This window comes from Syngnathus typhle, linkage group LG1 (assembly GCF_033458585.1).
Source record: "Syngnathus typhle isolate RoL2023-S1 ecotype Sweden linkage group LG1, RoL_Styp_1.0, whole genome shotgun sequence".
Lineage (NCBI taxonomy): Eukaryota > Metazoa > Chordata > Actinopteri > Syngnathiformes > Syngnathidae > Syngnathus > Syngnathus typhle.
In genome coordinates this window covers 18,866,245-18,882,326 of record NC_083738.1, presented here as the reverse complement: position 1 = coordinate 18,882,326, position 16,082 = coordinate 18,866,245, and the positions used below count along the sequence as shown (strand labels likewise).

The 16,082-nt window shown below is 40.3% G+C and overlaps 1 protein-coding gene across 2 annotated transcripts; it reads right to left on the bottom strand.

Annotated features, from left to right (window-relative positions):
* Nucleotides 1-915: 915 nt before the first annotated feature.
* On the bottom strand, nt 916-5,632 carry LOC133154711 (uncharacterized protein K02A2.6-like). 2 transcript variants are annotated; one of them, XM_061279637.1, is made up of 2 exons: nt 4,678-5,632; nt 916-3,660 (listed from the first exon to the last, which is right to left on the bottom strand). In XM_061279637.1, exons 1-2 carry the CDS (start codon nt 5,198-5,200, stop codon nt 1,274-1,276), a joined length of 2,910 nt encoding a protein of 969 aa, XP_061135621.1. In that variant the 5' UTR covers nt 5,201-5,632; the 3' UTR covers nt 916-1,273. The 2 variants fall into 2 exon arrangements, with proteins under 2 accessions (XP_061135621.1, XP_061135612.1); XM_061279628.1 differs by having other exon boundaries at nt 916-4,925; nt 5,246-5,479.
* Between the last annotated feature and the right edge of the window lie 10,450 nt (nt 5,633-16,082).

Genomic DNA, 16,082 nt, shown 5'->3' with positions numbered 1-16,082 from the left:
GCTGATCTGTGGTCAAGATTTTTTTTGTTACGGCATGGCTAGACGGAAAGCCATTAACTCCTTCATATCCTTTGCTGTCTTCGACCATTAAAAATGCTGCCTCGCCACAAACCTGGTCCTTGTGCCCCCTGGGTGGCATGTGTGAGCCCAGTGGATGACATAGCAGTGTTCTTTAATGCAGTCCTCTTTGAGAAACAGGAGCTGTGGACCATTCACTATAAACCACGCAATTTCAAACTGCCCTATCAAAAAGTGCAGTGTGCAGCAGTGGATCACTTACAAGGCTGTAAATGTTTGATATGGTTCTTGTCAGGTTGTATTAATCGTCCCGGGTGCTGTAGATGGGCTCCCTTCGCAGACCATATGGCCACGTGCAGAGTGCCCAATCGCAAGACTTATTTATTTATCATTGTCTTATGTCTTCAAGGCAGAGGAGCATGGCCTAAATCTGTTCTCGCAGCTCTGCAACCCATTAGCTCCAGTGGCGTGTTCAGAGCAACTTGTATGACATTGGATCAATATTAGTCAATCTGAAATTTATTTGCAGTCATCAAAAAAGCTTTCATAAACCTGCCTTGCAGTACAGTTGCGGTTCAGGGAAGATGCAATTTAGCGCCAATCAATCAGGCCTTAAGAGTGATTCTAAGAGGAATGATTTGATTGCATTATTTGAGTTGGAGTGAAAGAAGCTCACCATGAGTCCAAAATGTTTCTCAACTAGTCTGGAGTTCTTCATGTTCAAGGAATCCCCTTCCCAGTCACAAAAAAAACCACTTTGGGCCTAACGCCTCCTCTGCGTGTCGTTGTTATTTGTGTCTAATTAGTGCCACAATGTAGTTTGGGACTTAACTGTTAATGATACTGTTATGTTTATTCTCTTACATAACCTTTGTAAAGAGCACAGATTCACGTTACTTTTGTTAGCGTGTTTTTATTTCCTGAACAAGCCTCATCACAATGATATTCATCCGCTGACCAATCACACCTCCACACCGCACGGAGAAGGGCAACAAAAAGTAGAGCATACCAAACAATGCAATATGCAAACGAGAAACAACACTTCCAAGTCAATACATAACAATTCCTCTCTTCCAGCTTTGATGCACCAATAATCATCAAATAAAAAAATAATAGTACTATGTTTCTATGTGCTATTAAGTGTATACTTTTCTTTTTAGAGGCATTTCAAAATTCACAACAATTTTCAACATCAAATATTAACAACTTTTTTTTTTTTTTTTTCTTTTAAAGAACATTTGTTTCTTTTCAACATTTATAAATCAAGTCTGTCTGGTGGTTTGCGAACCCTCTCAGGATATCTGCGTCCAGGAGGATCAGGTAGGTTTGTCATTGGTTTGTGTATGTCCATTATCTCCGGTGTGGACATGTTTTCCTCAGGGGTGATGTCAGAGGCTGGAGTACTGTCCTTAGGGTTTTGTGGGTCAGTAGGTGTCGTAGTTTGAGTAGCGGCATTTCCAGGTGATGCGTCCAAAAGCTGGTCAACATGTCTGCGCCAGACGACATTAGGCTCAACACTCACTGTATATGAGAGTGGTCCAGTTTGTGTCAAAATTTCCGCATGTTGCCACTTGTCGCCTTGGTTACGATAGTCTCTTGCCAATACTTTTTGTCCGATGTCAAATGATCTTAGTTTCCTTTGTAACTGAGTTGGTGAACATTGTCTGTTTGAAACATGTTCTCGGATGTCAGGTTTCAGGAGATCTAAACGAGATCTTAGGTTTCTTCCCATGAACAACATTGCAGGTGACTGTCCAGTAGTAGTATGTGGAGTGTTTCTGTAGGCTAGCAGAAAGTTGGCGATTTTCTGCTGTAGTGGAACTTCCTCCCTCCTACTGGCTTTCATCGACTGTTTGAAAGTTTGTACAAAACGTTCAGCAAGTCCATTCGTTGCAGGGTGGTGAGGAGCAGAAGTAAGGTGTTTTATTCCGTTGCTTTTCAGGAAGATCTGAAACTCCTCACTAGTAAACTGGGTACCATTGTCACTTACAAGCTGAAGAGGGTATCCTGTACGTGCAAAAAGCATCTGTAACTGGTTCACTGTTACAGTTGTAGTTGCTTTCTTTACAGTGAAAACCTCGGGCCATTTCGAATGAGCGTCGACCACAATAAGGAACATGTGATCCATGAAAGGTCCAGCATAGTCAATGTGAACGCGTTGCCATGGGGCAACAGGCCATTCCCAAGTGTGGACAGGGGCAATCTGAGGTGAGCGCTGAGTCTGGTGACATCCTCTGCATGTTTTGACCAGAGTTTCAATTTGGTTGTCAAGGCCAGGCCACCACACATAACTTCTAGCAAGACTCTTCATCTTAACTACCCCCATGTGCCCATCATGCAGCGAGTTTAGAACTTTGGATCGCAGTTTGGGAGGTACAACAACGCGTGACCCCCACAGGACACATCCTTGGGACACAGTAAGCTGGTCTTTTCTGGTGAAATAGTCCTTAAGTTCAGTATCTGCATGCATTGGCCAGCCATTAACAGTTAAGTCATACACTCGAGATAGCAGAGGGTCGTTTCTTGTTTCTTTGCTTATTTGAGCGCAAGTCACCGGAAGCGGTTCCATTTGCAGCATGTGAAGATTTAAAGCAGGATCAGTAGCCTTCTCTGTCAGTGGTTGAGGAAGGCGAGAGAGACCATCTGCATTTCCGTGTAGTTTCGTCCCTTTATAGTCTATGGTATAGGTGTGTGCTCCAAGAAAGAGAGCCCAACGTTGTAAACGAGCGGCAGCCATAGCAGGAACACCTTTCTTCGGACTGAAAATGGAAACAAGAGGCTGGTGATCTGTAATCAGCATGAAGTGTTTTCCATACAGGTATTGGTTAAACTTCTTAACACCCCACACTAAGCTTAAAGCTTCTCTGTCAATCTGTGCATAATTACGCTCTGCAGGTGATAAAGAGCGTGATGCAAAGGCAATGGGGCGTTCAGAGCCATCAGTCATTTTGTGAGATAGAACTGCACCAATGCCATAAGGTGAAGCGTCACAGGCTAGACATAGGGGAAGCTTTGGATCAAAGTGTGTGAGCACCTTGTCTGAAATAATGAGTTCCTTTGCCTTTGTAAATGCCTGTTCACAGTCTTTAGTCCAGTCCCACTTTGCCTTTTGGTGCAGTAGTGCATTCAGTGGGTGCAGCACAGTGGAAAGGTTTGGCAAAAACTTGTGATAATAGTTAACAAGGCCAAGAAATGAGCGTAACTGGCTGACATTTTCTGGTTGTGGAGATTTTACTACAGCTTCAATTTTGTCTTGCGTTTTGTGAAGTCCGTGCTTGTCTATTTTGTGTCCACAATACTCAATGGACTCCTTGAAAAACTCACATTTCTTTTTGTTTGCTTTTAGACCATATTCTTCCAGTTTTGTTAGAACTGCATTCAAGTTTTGCAAGTGTGAATCTTTGTCCCAACCAGTAACAATAATATCATCCAAGTAACATTGAGTACCTGGGATTCCTTGTAGCACTTGGTCCATTGCACGTTGCCATATCGCAGGGGCACTTGTAATACCAAATACAAGCCGGTTGTATTGGTATAGTCCTTTGTGAGTATTTATGGTGAGGTACTTGCGTGAACTTTCATCCATTTCCATCTGTAGATATGCTTGTGCGAGGTCAATCTTTGTGAAGTGCTCACCATTTGCTAGAGATGCAAAAATGTCATCGATGCGAGGGAGTGGATACTGGTCCGCATGCATGACAGGGTTAACAGTTACTTTGAAATCACCACAAATGCGCACTTTGTCTGAAGATTTCTTGGCAACAGGTACGATTGGTGTAGCCCACTCAGACCAGTCCACTTTGGATACTATTCCTTGATCCATGAGATTTTGCAGCTCAGCTTCAACTTTTGGGCGTAGCGCATATGGAACAGGGCGTGCTTTATGAAACTTTGCTTTTGCACCTTCTTCCAGCTCGAGACGTGCTTTGATGTGTTTCATTGTTCCTATGCCTTCGCTGAACACATGTGCATGTTTATCCAGTATCTCAGTTAACTTCATGTCTGTGAGCTGTTTGGAGGCTATGTGCATGGACTTTATTTCATGCCAGTTAAGCTTGATTTGTCGTAGCCATCTACGACCAAATAGTGGTACACCTCCCTCTTTAAGGACGAACAGCTCAAGATTGCACTTTTGGTTTCTGTATTTCACTTTCACTTTGAGTTTTCCCAGTGGTGCAACCTTTTCTCCTGTGTATGTCTTCAGTTTTACACTGGTGCGTGACAGTTTAGTGTCTGGGAACATTTTCTTGTAGTCGTTGAATGATATGATCGACAGTGCTGACCCTGTGTCCAGTTCCATTTTTAATGGCACTCCATTAATTTTTGGTGTCAGCCAAATCACATCACCGTCATTCTCTTCTGTAGCACACAGCCCTAAACAAGCCAATTCTTCCTCACTTGAACTGTCAGAATCTGTCTGTGCTACTTTGTGCAATTTTTGTCCTTTTCTTATATTGTGTTTATCTTTTGCATTACTGTACTTTAATTTACACATCTTCTGTATGTGCCCTCTTCTATCACATTGTCGGCAGTCTTTATCCTTAAACCAACACTCTGCGGGGTCATGTGACTGTTTACCGCATCTGAAACAGGGCTTTGCTTTGGTATTATGCCGTTTGGTGTGCAGTTTAAACACAGAGCTTGTGGCTGCGTTTTTACCTTGAAGCTCCGTCGCATCCCTTGCTGCTGTCTCCGCTGAAACAGCTATTTCCACTGCTCGTTGCAAGGTGAGTTTGTCCTCCGTCAAAAGCCGTTTCTGAATGCTCTCGTTGTGCAGCCCGCACACGAACCTGTCCCTCAGAGCATCTGAAAGTCCGTCTCTGAACTGACAGTGTTCGGCCAGTTTCCTCAGTTCTGCGATGTACTCTGACACCGTCTCCGTCCTTGACTGGTTTCTCTTGTGAAATCTAAAGCGCTCAGCAATCACCAATGGAGCTGGGTTTAGATGACTTTTCATTATCTGCATTATTTCATCAAATGTTTTGTCTGCCGGTTTAGCTGGGGCGACCAGGCTGCGGAGTAAGTTATACATTTTGGCGCCCATGACACTGAGTAGGACAGCTACTTTTCTTTCGTCCTGTATCTCATTAGCTAGGCAGTACTGCTCAACTCTTTCCACATAAGTTGTCCAGTCTTCTACCGAACTGTCAAATATGTCCATATTTCCCAAGATTCCGGACATTTTATTATTTTTTTTTCACTTTTCTTGGCGTCCGTTCACTTTTACCTTGGTCCTGAGCGACACCCGTCCTCACCTCCGGCTTGCTTGATCAGAGCAGAATTCGGGGCGAGCAGACGAAACTTACGTCCACACAACCAAGTCCATGAAGCACTATTCACTTGTGTCCGTTCCTCCTCCGCATTCTTAGGGTCCTTTTTAAGTCTCGTCGCCAATTTTGTTATGTTTATTCTCTTACATAACCTTTGTAAAGAGCACAGATTCACGTTACTTTTGTTAGCGTGTTTTTATTTCCTGAACAAGCCTCATCACAATGATATTCATCCGCTGACCAATCACACCTCCACACCGCACGGAGAAGGGCAACAAAAAGTAGAGCATACCAAACAATGCAATATGCAAACGAGAAACAACACTTCCAAGTCAATACATAACAGATACTGTTCTCAATACGTGTTTTTACTGTTGTATAAATAGGCACAGATCTGTTACCTGTACAGCATTCTAATCTTCATGAACGACTCTCACTTAACGGTCAATATGTCCAAAAACCTCTGTAGTGTATAGTTATAATCTTATGACTCATTTTTATTGGCCCACTGAATCAGTGCAAGTCGCTGCGAGTCCCATTTGGATGACTCTTAACATGGTAATGCTGTTCCAGAAAGAGCTAAGTAGCCACCAGAGTGCAAGATACACTTCAAGGTTTATTGATTAGTGTAAGACAATTTATACTTCATTATCCCACTCAAATCTCAAAAGAATCATTGCTCCTTTGCTTCTTTCAATGCTGTCGGAACATCCTCCTGATTTTCTTTTGGTTTTCTCCTCTTCACGTAATCAAAGCAATTGTTGTAGTCAGGCCCCCCACACTGAGTTTTGGATCTGCGCAGAATTTCTTCCTCTGGCTTTCTTTTTTTTTTTCTTTACCACAGATAGCAAAGCATGCGAGATCAATGAAGTGGGAGCATGTTTCTCAACTATCTCATAAAACGTCATATTGCTATAATGTCACTTCAATTGTCACAGATCATCAGGGCCTAGAACAAATCCCAGCTGACTTCAGGCAAGAAATGGACTAAACTCTGGACTTGGTCAGCACTCAATTTAGGATAACAATCAGGTAACTGTTTGCACTTTCATTCAAACTATTGATTGTGAGAATAACAGCCATGCTGCCATCAGGAAGTCAGGCGAATGAACCACTTGGCTGTCAGTGACTTGGCTTTGTAATCTTTGAATCAAATGGAATGTTAACAGCAGTTATTAATTCTCCCTCCTTGCTTGTAACATGACATCATTCATACAGCCAATGTCAATCTGACATCATGATACTACTCTACTGCCAATATAAATGTTGCACCTAGAATAATACTAAGGGGCAAATATAAAATGGAGCAGCCAGATCATTTCATGTATTCTGTGATTCTTGGACGGTGTCCCACATTTCAAAACTTTTGTGTCCTATGAATTTTGGCATGGAAAATCCCCCAGGGACCTTCCGATGGAGATTAATTGATGTCTTCTCTTTTGTCCTTGCCCATAAATCACCGATTTTGTAAATCTCATGATGTGAATGGAATCACATAAGGGACAAAGAGTAAGGGGACAGTTCCATAAATAACCAAGTATGCAGCAAAAACATCCTCTGCTATACACGTAAAAGACATTATCGCCACTAAAACCTTATATCTCTATTTTTTAAGGTCTGTTCATTTTGAAAGATTCATCAGGTAAATTGTCACATTTAAATTATGAAATTTTTAATTCAATCAATCCTTCATTGGCTGTACAGGGAATGTTTTGAGTAGTTTGTTTTTGCTATTCTGCTATAAGAGTTGCTAAGACTGTGCTGTCATTTGTTACTTCTGCTGCTTAAGTATTACAGTTAACCTAATGTAGCAGTGTCAGAAAGGCTCAAGCAAAAATATAAACATTTTAGTTACAAAAGACCTCAAAGGATAAAGTGTGTTTTTCCTTCCATATTTTTTTTTTTAATTCCTGAATGCAATTTTTTTTTTGTATGCGCGTGCATGTGTTCATTAATTATCATGTCAACATTTGCTGTTCCTTTATGAGCCTGTGTGGGTGTTAAGTGTTGTTTATGTCTGATATAACCTCCTGTTTTTCCAGTGAGTACCAGGAATAATACCATCAGCGCGGCCGACACATTAGGGCTCTGTTTGACTCCACTGTTCCATTTCTTTCCATCACCCATGGCGCATCGTTTAAAAACAGCAACACTGTTAATGTTGCTTATGGTTTCTTTTTGATAAGGGCAGCATTAGATACAGATAGGATGAGTCATACAATGTATGTAACAGAATGTGATGTGTACAATGGATATATGACGATGTACAGAAGTCACAACTAATTATATTTGGAATAGCATTTCTTTTTACACCCTAAACAGATTAACTCAACTTGGTTACAAAGCTGGCACATGAAGAAGGGCAATTCTTTATTCTAATTTATTCATACCTACAAGTAATTCAAAGCCTTCAGTATTCTGATATCATGTTTTTGACCTTGCAAGGGAACGGCAATGCACACAGTCTTTGCAAGCACTTGCAAAGTGCATAAAGGCCGTGCTGAAATTTGAACCTTCCTGCTTTGAAAACTGAAAAAAAAACTGAAAACTAGTCAACTCTGCTAATTAGTGAATGTGAGGGAGGTTACAATTCAAACGTTGGATTCTATTGACCCTATTTGTTGCTCCCACAGTTTCAACCAACCACACTGACCATAAGTCAAAAGTCAAAGTCTGCTTTATTGTCAATTTCTTCACATGCCAAGACACACAAAGAAATCGAAATTACGTTTCCACTATCCCACAAGACATAGTACACAATATACATACAAGTAAACAACACACACAAAAATAAAAACAAGAAGGCACAAACAATGAATAAATGAGAGTGATGAATAAATAATAAATAAACAAATAACATAAGAAATAAGAGGAGCAAAAATGGAGCAAGTGTGCATACAGCAGACAGTCAGAATATTGCGCAAAAGTACAGGACGCTACGCAGAAGGGAGGAGAGCGTTCAGGATCCTAACAGCCTGGAGTATGAAGCTGTTGGTGAGTCTGGTGGTGCGGGAGCGCAAGCTCCTGTACCTCTTCCCAGACGGCAGAAGATTAAACAAAGAGTGAGCGGGGTGACTCACATCACCCACAATGGCGGTCGCCTTGCGGGTGAGACGGGAGGTGTAAATGTCCTTCAGGGAGGGGAGTGAACCACCAATAATCTTACCAGCCGTGTTCACTATGCGCTGCTGGGCCTTCATGTTGTATTCAGTGCAGCTACCACCCCAAACAGCGATACAACCGGAGAGGACGCTCTCAATGGTGCCACGGTAGAATGTAGTCGAGAAGTGTTTGGTCCTAGACATTTGTTCATCCTAACAAGTGTAACATACTGTGCAGTTCAAAGCTTTGCACTGTCTTTCCTTTGTATGATTTCTCCTCTCCATAGTCCCGTACTTCATAGTTTAGCCAAAAACACAAAGTCATGAATTAAGATCTTCATTAAAGCCAGCATTGAAGTGATTTGTGTTGTCAAAAAGACTCAGCTTCTTGTTGCTACAGATAAAAAGTGAAAGGGAACATATCCATGCGTATTTTCAACTAATTGTTAGCAGCAGGCTGTTGTCATGGTGACCTTGCAACATGAAATCAAACAACAACCCAAGCAGGTTTGACAGATTGATGGGAGACAAGTTGTCACTTTTCAATCTTTTATTTACAGGGATATTACACATACATCTGATGCACAACCAAAAAGAAAATCTCCTTACAAAACACCATATTTTGAATTGAAGAACTAAATGGGAAACAATTTGTATTGATTTATTTAGTTGCACATCGTTTGCCAGTAATAACTGCATGAAGCCATTGGCCGACCCATTGACATTGCCAAATTGTTTTGCTCTTGTTTTGTAAAGCTTTTCCAGGCATTTTTTTTACTCCTGTTTCCTGTTTGGCAGCTGACCTTCATGCTAAATGCATTAGTAAATTCTACTTGGCTGCTTGGCGGTGTAATTTGTGACATTATCTTGCTGCCTGATGACAAGTCTTATTTAGTTTCATTTGTCGTTGAATTGTTAAAGAAAATATTTATGTATATTTCTGTAATATTATAAGTTTATTGAAATCAAAATAATGAAAAGCGAGCATGGTGGCCCAACTAAAAAATAAAGAAGGAAAGAAATTTGGCCACTTGCTTTTGATGGTGCACACTTTTGAGGCAATCATTGCAATCAAACCATTTCTTAGTGATAACTTATCAAGATGTCTGCAACTTATCTTCAGAGCAGTCTCATGTTATGTCATTCGCCATTTTTGGGTGCTTTAAGCTGTGTGTTGTACATCTCTATCATGTTGACGCATCATGACTTGCGGCTGACACCAATAAATCTCATAGCAGCTTTTCAAACTGTTGTATTGGCTAAAAGCAATGTTTTCTGTTTTGTTTATTCAACTTGTCCTGTTCGGCTGCTGAGTCATGCACTATGATGGATCGCTATGCATTATCACGCTGGAACAGTTTTGCTGTGAAACACAAAAGTTTAATCTACTCCCTATGTAGGGGTTTGTGAGATGTATTGGAAATGCAGTCGGACCGAACGAGGTTTGTGAGTGGACAGACACACAGACAAAAAGATAACGGGAAAATAGAACAAAAAAACTGCAAATAACAATACGCAGGACTTGGAATGCGGTGCCACACACTGTGAGGGAGGGATGCGACGAGGAGCAAATAAGACGAGATTCTGGTGGGAGTGGCTATATGATGCCAATCATCACTGTCACATAATGACGAGTACCTACTTTAATATGCCTTACAGTAAACATAAGATATGGGGGAGTCAGAGAAAGAAGTTTCCGGTCATGTTCTCACTGTTCCAGAGTTACAATTCCACTTTTCGGTATGCAAACTTCTTAATTAAATTCATAATCTCTTTTTCTGATGAACTCATATCCCTCTGTGCATAATTTATACCAATTACAGGTAGGAGTGAAAAGATTTTGCATGGATGGACGGATGGATGGATGGTTTCAATGATATGATTCCACAGAGAAAGCACTTCTAAGCGCTTAGGAATGTGCTCAGAATTCTGATTGAACATTTACAGGTACCTTTTAATTATATTCTTTACCATGATTATATCTCAGATACGTTGAGCATGTGGCCTTCAGTCTAAAATAATGATGGCGCTCGGAACAGAAGTGCGGTTATGTAATCATGGCAAAACGCAGTGTGAATTTGTCTCAGTCCGACTGGGCCTCCTGTCACGCTACAAATGTGCGGCTGTCCAGCAACAAAAAAAGAAAGATTTTTCATCCATCTAAATGTGAAATGTCTTTTGTTTGCTAACCTGTCATTTTATTGGCTGTAAATGGCCATTTAAATACTGTCAGCATAACAGTGAAGCATATCTCCAAGCAGCTCACTCTCACATTAGTGTGGTTATGTTGGATATTTTTCAAGAACACTTCCAATGAAACAGAAAATCGTTTGGAAAGTATGACATGGACCAAGGTGAAAGGAAAATTGATTTGACCTTTGAATGATGAAATGAATAGGGTTTGTTCTTTTTATAGAGAACAATATTCCCTGAATAGCCCGAAAGCAGCATGTACCTACCAATCTGCCCCTTGAGCCTGGCAACAGCAGCAGGTTATTAATCCTTTGAAATCAGTGTGGATCCTGCGTTCACATTTTTAGTGGCCACAGACGAGGCACAATCTTATGCAGACTTTTTGTCACCTTGTGAAAAAAAAACCTTGGTAATTTGACAATTAATTTTCTAAAGCAGAAAATAAACTTCAGATTTACATTCCTAAATCTTTTTATGTGTGGGATGGAAAATGAACAGACATAAAATGTAAGCGTGTGGGAGCGTGTGCACGTGTTTTATGTCACTCTGATGGGAACTGCAGATTTAAGTATAGTCTCATTCATCTTGTGGGATTAAAAATCAAAAGAATCAGTGTGAATGTGTGTGAGCACCGATGGAATATTATCCTGATACTGTAATTACTGTTGATTTGCTTCCAAGATGTCATTGCTAGGTGTCCGTGACAAATGTCCACTACACTTTTGATATTGCAGTAGAAAAAAGAAGCTTGCTTAAAAATAATACTAACATGACTGCATTGTAATCCCACAGCAAATTCTTGTGCCATTTTAAACAAAGGTCACAGACAAACAAACTATAAGCAATTTTAATCAACCTAACGTGCATTTGGGGGGAGTTTAAGGGAGGTAGACGGACTTTTCAGAGGCTGTGAGGTGGATGCACTCACTACACGCATCACCGCGCTGTCCCATTATTTATTTGACAAACATGCATTTGGCCCAGTGGGACAAACAGCACCATGGTGAATAGGACAGCAGCGTAACTGGAGATTTACACCAGCGAGTGTGGAAGCTGTCACTTTGTCACTATGTCCCTTCACTGCTGCCAGTGTGAGCCTGTCAAAGAGGCCCCGGTGGTCCTGTCTGCCTCTTTACAAGGGATTTCACACAGTGTGCCAGACTTTTTCTCACATTGTCTTGTTGGCCTTTAAATGTGGAAGATGAAGGACGCTCACACAAAACGGAGTTCTTCTATAACCCCCTTCTGAAGCACCAGCCACAGAAAATGGACACAAGCCTAATAAATGCGGAGAACTGCCAATTTTGTTAGACCTAAATATTCCGTTGTGATCCGCATAATGGACTGTTTTGGCCCACGTTTCAATGCAATGACCTTGGCTTTTCATTTCTGACCCGTGTAATATTTGGGCTGCTTCTTGGATGTCCAAGGCCTCTCTGGGGGTGGGGAATAAAAAACAGTGAGAAGAAGGCCTATCAGCAATGACAAAGAGTTGACCATGCATACGGCATCTCAATTACGTAGTGACGCTGTAGTGGACATCCACGTAGGAGTAAGGAATAAAGTTTGAGATCAGAGTAAACCATCTCCAAAACCCAAAGGATTCGCGTTTCATTTTTAGTTTTAGCACTTTTATTCTTCAGTTGTGCGCTAGCTAAAAATTTCAGAACAGGTCACGTTCCAAATAATACAGTGTAGAAGTTGGTGACTTCAAGCGGACAGAAATTTTGCTACATTTCATTTTATTAAGTGGCACTTTGTATCGATCTATTCTTATTTATTTTGTTTATTCATTGTTTGCGATCATTGTAGGTTGAGTGAAAGTTGTAGTCAAATTTCATCTTGTAACTTTTGGAAGCAATCACATCAGCAATAAACAACAGTCATGCACATATTTGTGTTGAAATTACCTTTTGGCTTCCTGGAGGCATCCATTTATTTATTTTTCCATCTTTTCTATTGTCATTCCCAACTTTGAATTCCGACTTGGGACCTAAATTGAATATGGCATTAATCTAGTATTTGATGCCTTGAAGTCACGAATCAGCTCCTTCTTGCCATTGCACTGTTAGCACGTAATACATATTTGCCTGTCGTGTTTCACTTCCATTCCTATTCCTCAAGGTGTACCCTGCAGTCCTCAATATTATTTTCCTTTCTCGCCACGTGTCAGCTTGTTATCAAGTCCCTTGCGTGTGTGCAAGAGTTCCCGGCTGCAGATAAGTTGAAAGCACCGGCCCAAGGCTCATTAAGCGATGTCACAAACTTCTGGAAGTGTTTCTGTCAATGTGAAACAGCATCAATAATTTATCCGCAGTCAGTTTGAGAGCGCTCCAGAGGTTCTCAGAAATTGAATGTTGTGGAAGGACATACAGTTGCAGCAAAGTAAAGAAAGCAATAAAACACCATCAACATATTTTTTATAACATGAAATACGAGGGTGGTTTTAGCGATTGTTTTTTTTATGATGGACAATGCTAAGTAAGTAACCTTGTTTCTGTACATACACGATGTTCAGCTCTAGCAGCAGAGCCTCCATTTGAACACCAATTCCTTGAACATTTGATACATCATTGGTAATGCCCCCCCCCCCTCGCTCCCCTGTTAGATTAAACAACATTATCAGACCACAAATTAGATTTATCCCACCGCCGCCCTCCCTTAACATCGTTGGTAGTTGATTAACAAACGCTTTTTGTTTCTGTAGCGGTTAATAGACCAAAATAAAAATGCTTAATTCTTAAATCAAATATATTAAAAACAACAGAAACAAAATATTTTAGTGGTTGAATAGTTTTCTTTTTGTCACTCATAAAATCCCAGTGAGTAGTCTCACAATTGGTTTACAGTATCCTGGAAGGAATCTCGTTTTGATGACAGGTGCTCTCATAAAATAAAGCAATAAAATAAATTAAGCACTATATTATTTTCTCTGTAATATTTTCTGGCTGCGGGGACCACAAAGCACTGTGAGTAAAATAAATGCATTTTAGTGCATGCGTTCCGTTTTACTACAGATACAAATTTTGCCTAAATTACCATAAAATAAGTTGAGGAACAAAAGATGTGCATTCATGAGCAAGAAAGGGTCATTTGAAACTGATAAAGCTCCTGTTCCCTGGCTCCATGCAGTCTACCTTCTAGAGTTTTATTATACAGTGCTGCCTATAAATCCATAAATCTGTATGACAGCATCTCCCAAAACTAGAAAATAGTAAAGAAAGATGACCTACCAAAATGCGGAATGCAGAAATGTGTCACAGAAAGTTTCTCTAGGGATCTTTTTATGCTGGTTAAGTTTTATGCATATTAAGTTTTATGGATCGTTTTGTTACAGATCACATTAATCCACAGTAAATTTGATTGTGTGGTATTTCTGGTATTTCTGTTTTACCCAGATAAGCCCATTGAGATCAGATTATTGTTTACACTGCAAGCTTAGAGGCAAAAAAAAAAGAAAATCTTCAGATGTGTCAAATCCAGCCTCTGAACTAAATGTCCAACACACACATATACGTAAATAACTTATGCATCTGTCTCACAGTTGTCCTGCTCGGTACAGGTTGATAAACCAACAAGGGTAATTAATTTCAACATCACATGGCCAGTTATCCCATCAGTCATAATGACCATAGTTTTAAGAAAAAGAAGGAAAGCTGGATCTAATGTAAATTGGCAGCTTTTGTATGGTTGTAAACAGTATTCATGTTGCTTGTCAATTTCTGTCAGTGAATGTCGTTTCAATCAGCCTTTCCTTTTAACCTGTACATTTTGTGCAGATTAGCAAATGAAGGATTTTTGGGGGCATTTCTATCTCCCCTTATATCCCAGTTGCAATGATTGAAGTAAAACAAAAGCGAGTTGGCCCAGTAATAATTCTGTCTGGCCTGTCAAGTCGTGTCTCAAAGAGATAAGACCTTCTGATGGCATTTTGTCCGTGCTGTCTGTTGACGTAAAAGTTTCCAAGGTCGCTGCTTCCTGGAATTCGGTTTACTCCATCAGAGAAAAGTTGTAAATATTTCTGTCGCCATCACTTTTCATCTATCTCATATCGTTCTTCACTTCAACCTTTCCTCTCTTCCCCATCATATAACGCCGTCTTACAACCAGATCTGCTGTTGCTTCACCGCACACACACACACACACACACACACGCACACACACACACACACACACACACACGCAATCACTTCTTCTGTTTGTGTGTTTCTTTGCGGGTGCGCAATTCAAGATGACTTCTTTGAAGATTTGTAGCAAATGCGGAGCAATGTGCAATTGACTGGAGCTTAACTTACTTTACATAATTGTTGCCTACCAATGCATTGCCAACGTCACAGGGTTTAAGCCCGTGATATGCTTAACGGGAAGAGAAAGCAGTAAGAGGATGACAGAGATGAAGAGGCAATCACAGGTTTCTTGGGAAGACAGAGGAAGAGAAATTAGAGGGCAAGAGTCAGTTTGCATTAACGCCTTAGATACTCATAAATTATTACATTATAATTATTATTATCGATCATTTTAAAGTGTGGAAAATACATTTTGTCTCTTTAACAATGCAATGGCAAGACATATTTTTTTGTTTACTTATTTGGAGATGCTAGGATTCTGACCTTCGCCATGAGCTATACAACAGTATATATCAGAAATACTAAGTGTGCCCTCTACGGCACAGTTGTCAAAGTCAAGGCCCGGGGGCCAGCTACAGCCCACCACATCATTTTAGGTGGCCCTGCATTGGATTCATGTCAATTCCGAAATTTCAAATTGTTTTCGCTTTTAAAAAATAGAGACATTGTTAACATTTTTTATTACCAATCATTTTTTTAGATAATTCTTTTTTTTAAATGTTCGATTCGATTTCAATATTTCATTTTTGAATATTTGAACAGTTTTTATTAGTCTCTGTTTTGAAAACTAGTAATTCATCAGTTTGTTGTGTAACCTAGTATACTATACGTATATGTAAAATATGAGACGATTTTAATGGCCCTTTGAAGCAAACTATGACTATGATGCGGTCTGCGACAAAAATAAGTTTGACACCCCTGCTCTATGGCAATGGATTAGGTCGAACTCGAACTTTCTCAAAACCAATTTACCAGCGTTTATTCTATCCTTAGTTGATATTAGACTGTTCCCTGCAAGATAATCTCACAAATTACATATCCAAACCAAAAACTGCATCAGACAATAATTTAGTAAAGTGACCCATTTTGGGTCTCAACCACAGGTTTGGGAAAGGCTATTTCAAAGGGGTGTTGAAAAGGCTAAGCAGGTCCAATCATCAGTTGCTATTACCTCCTCTGTCGAAGATCCAGCAGTGAAGTGTATGTTTTAATAGATCCACTCTTGGCTCTCCATTGTAACACCATGACATTAGCACATAATTCGTGTCAACTATTATGACATGACCCCTGGCTCCAAGGATCACAATAAAACACATAGGGCTAATAGAAAATAACTGAAGGTTCACCGATCACATGGGAACCTGAATCCACTG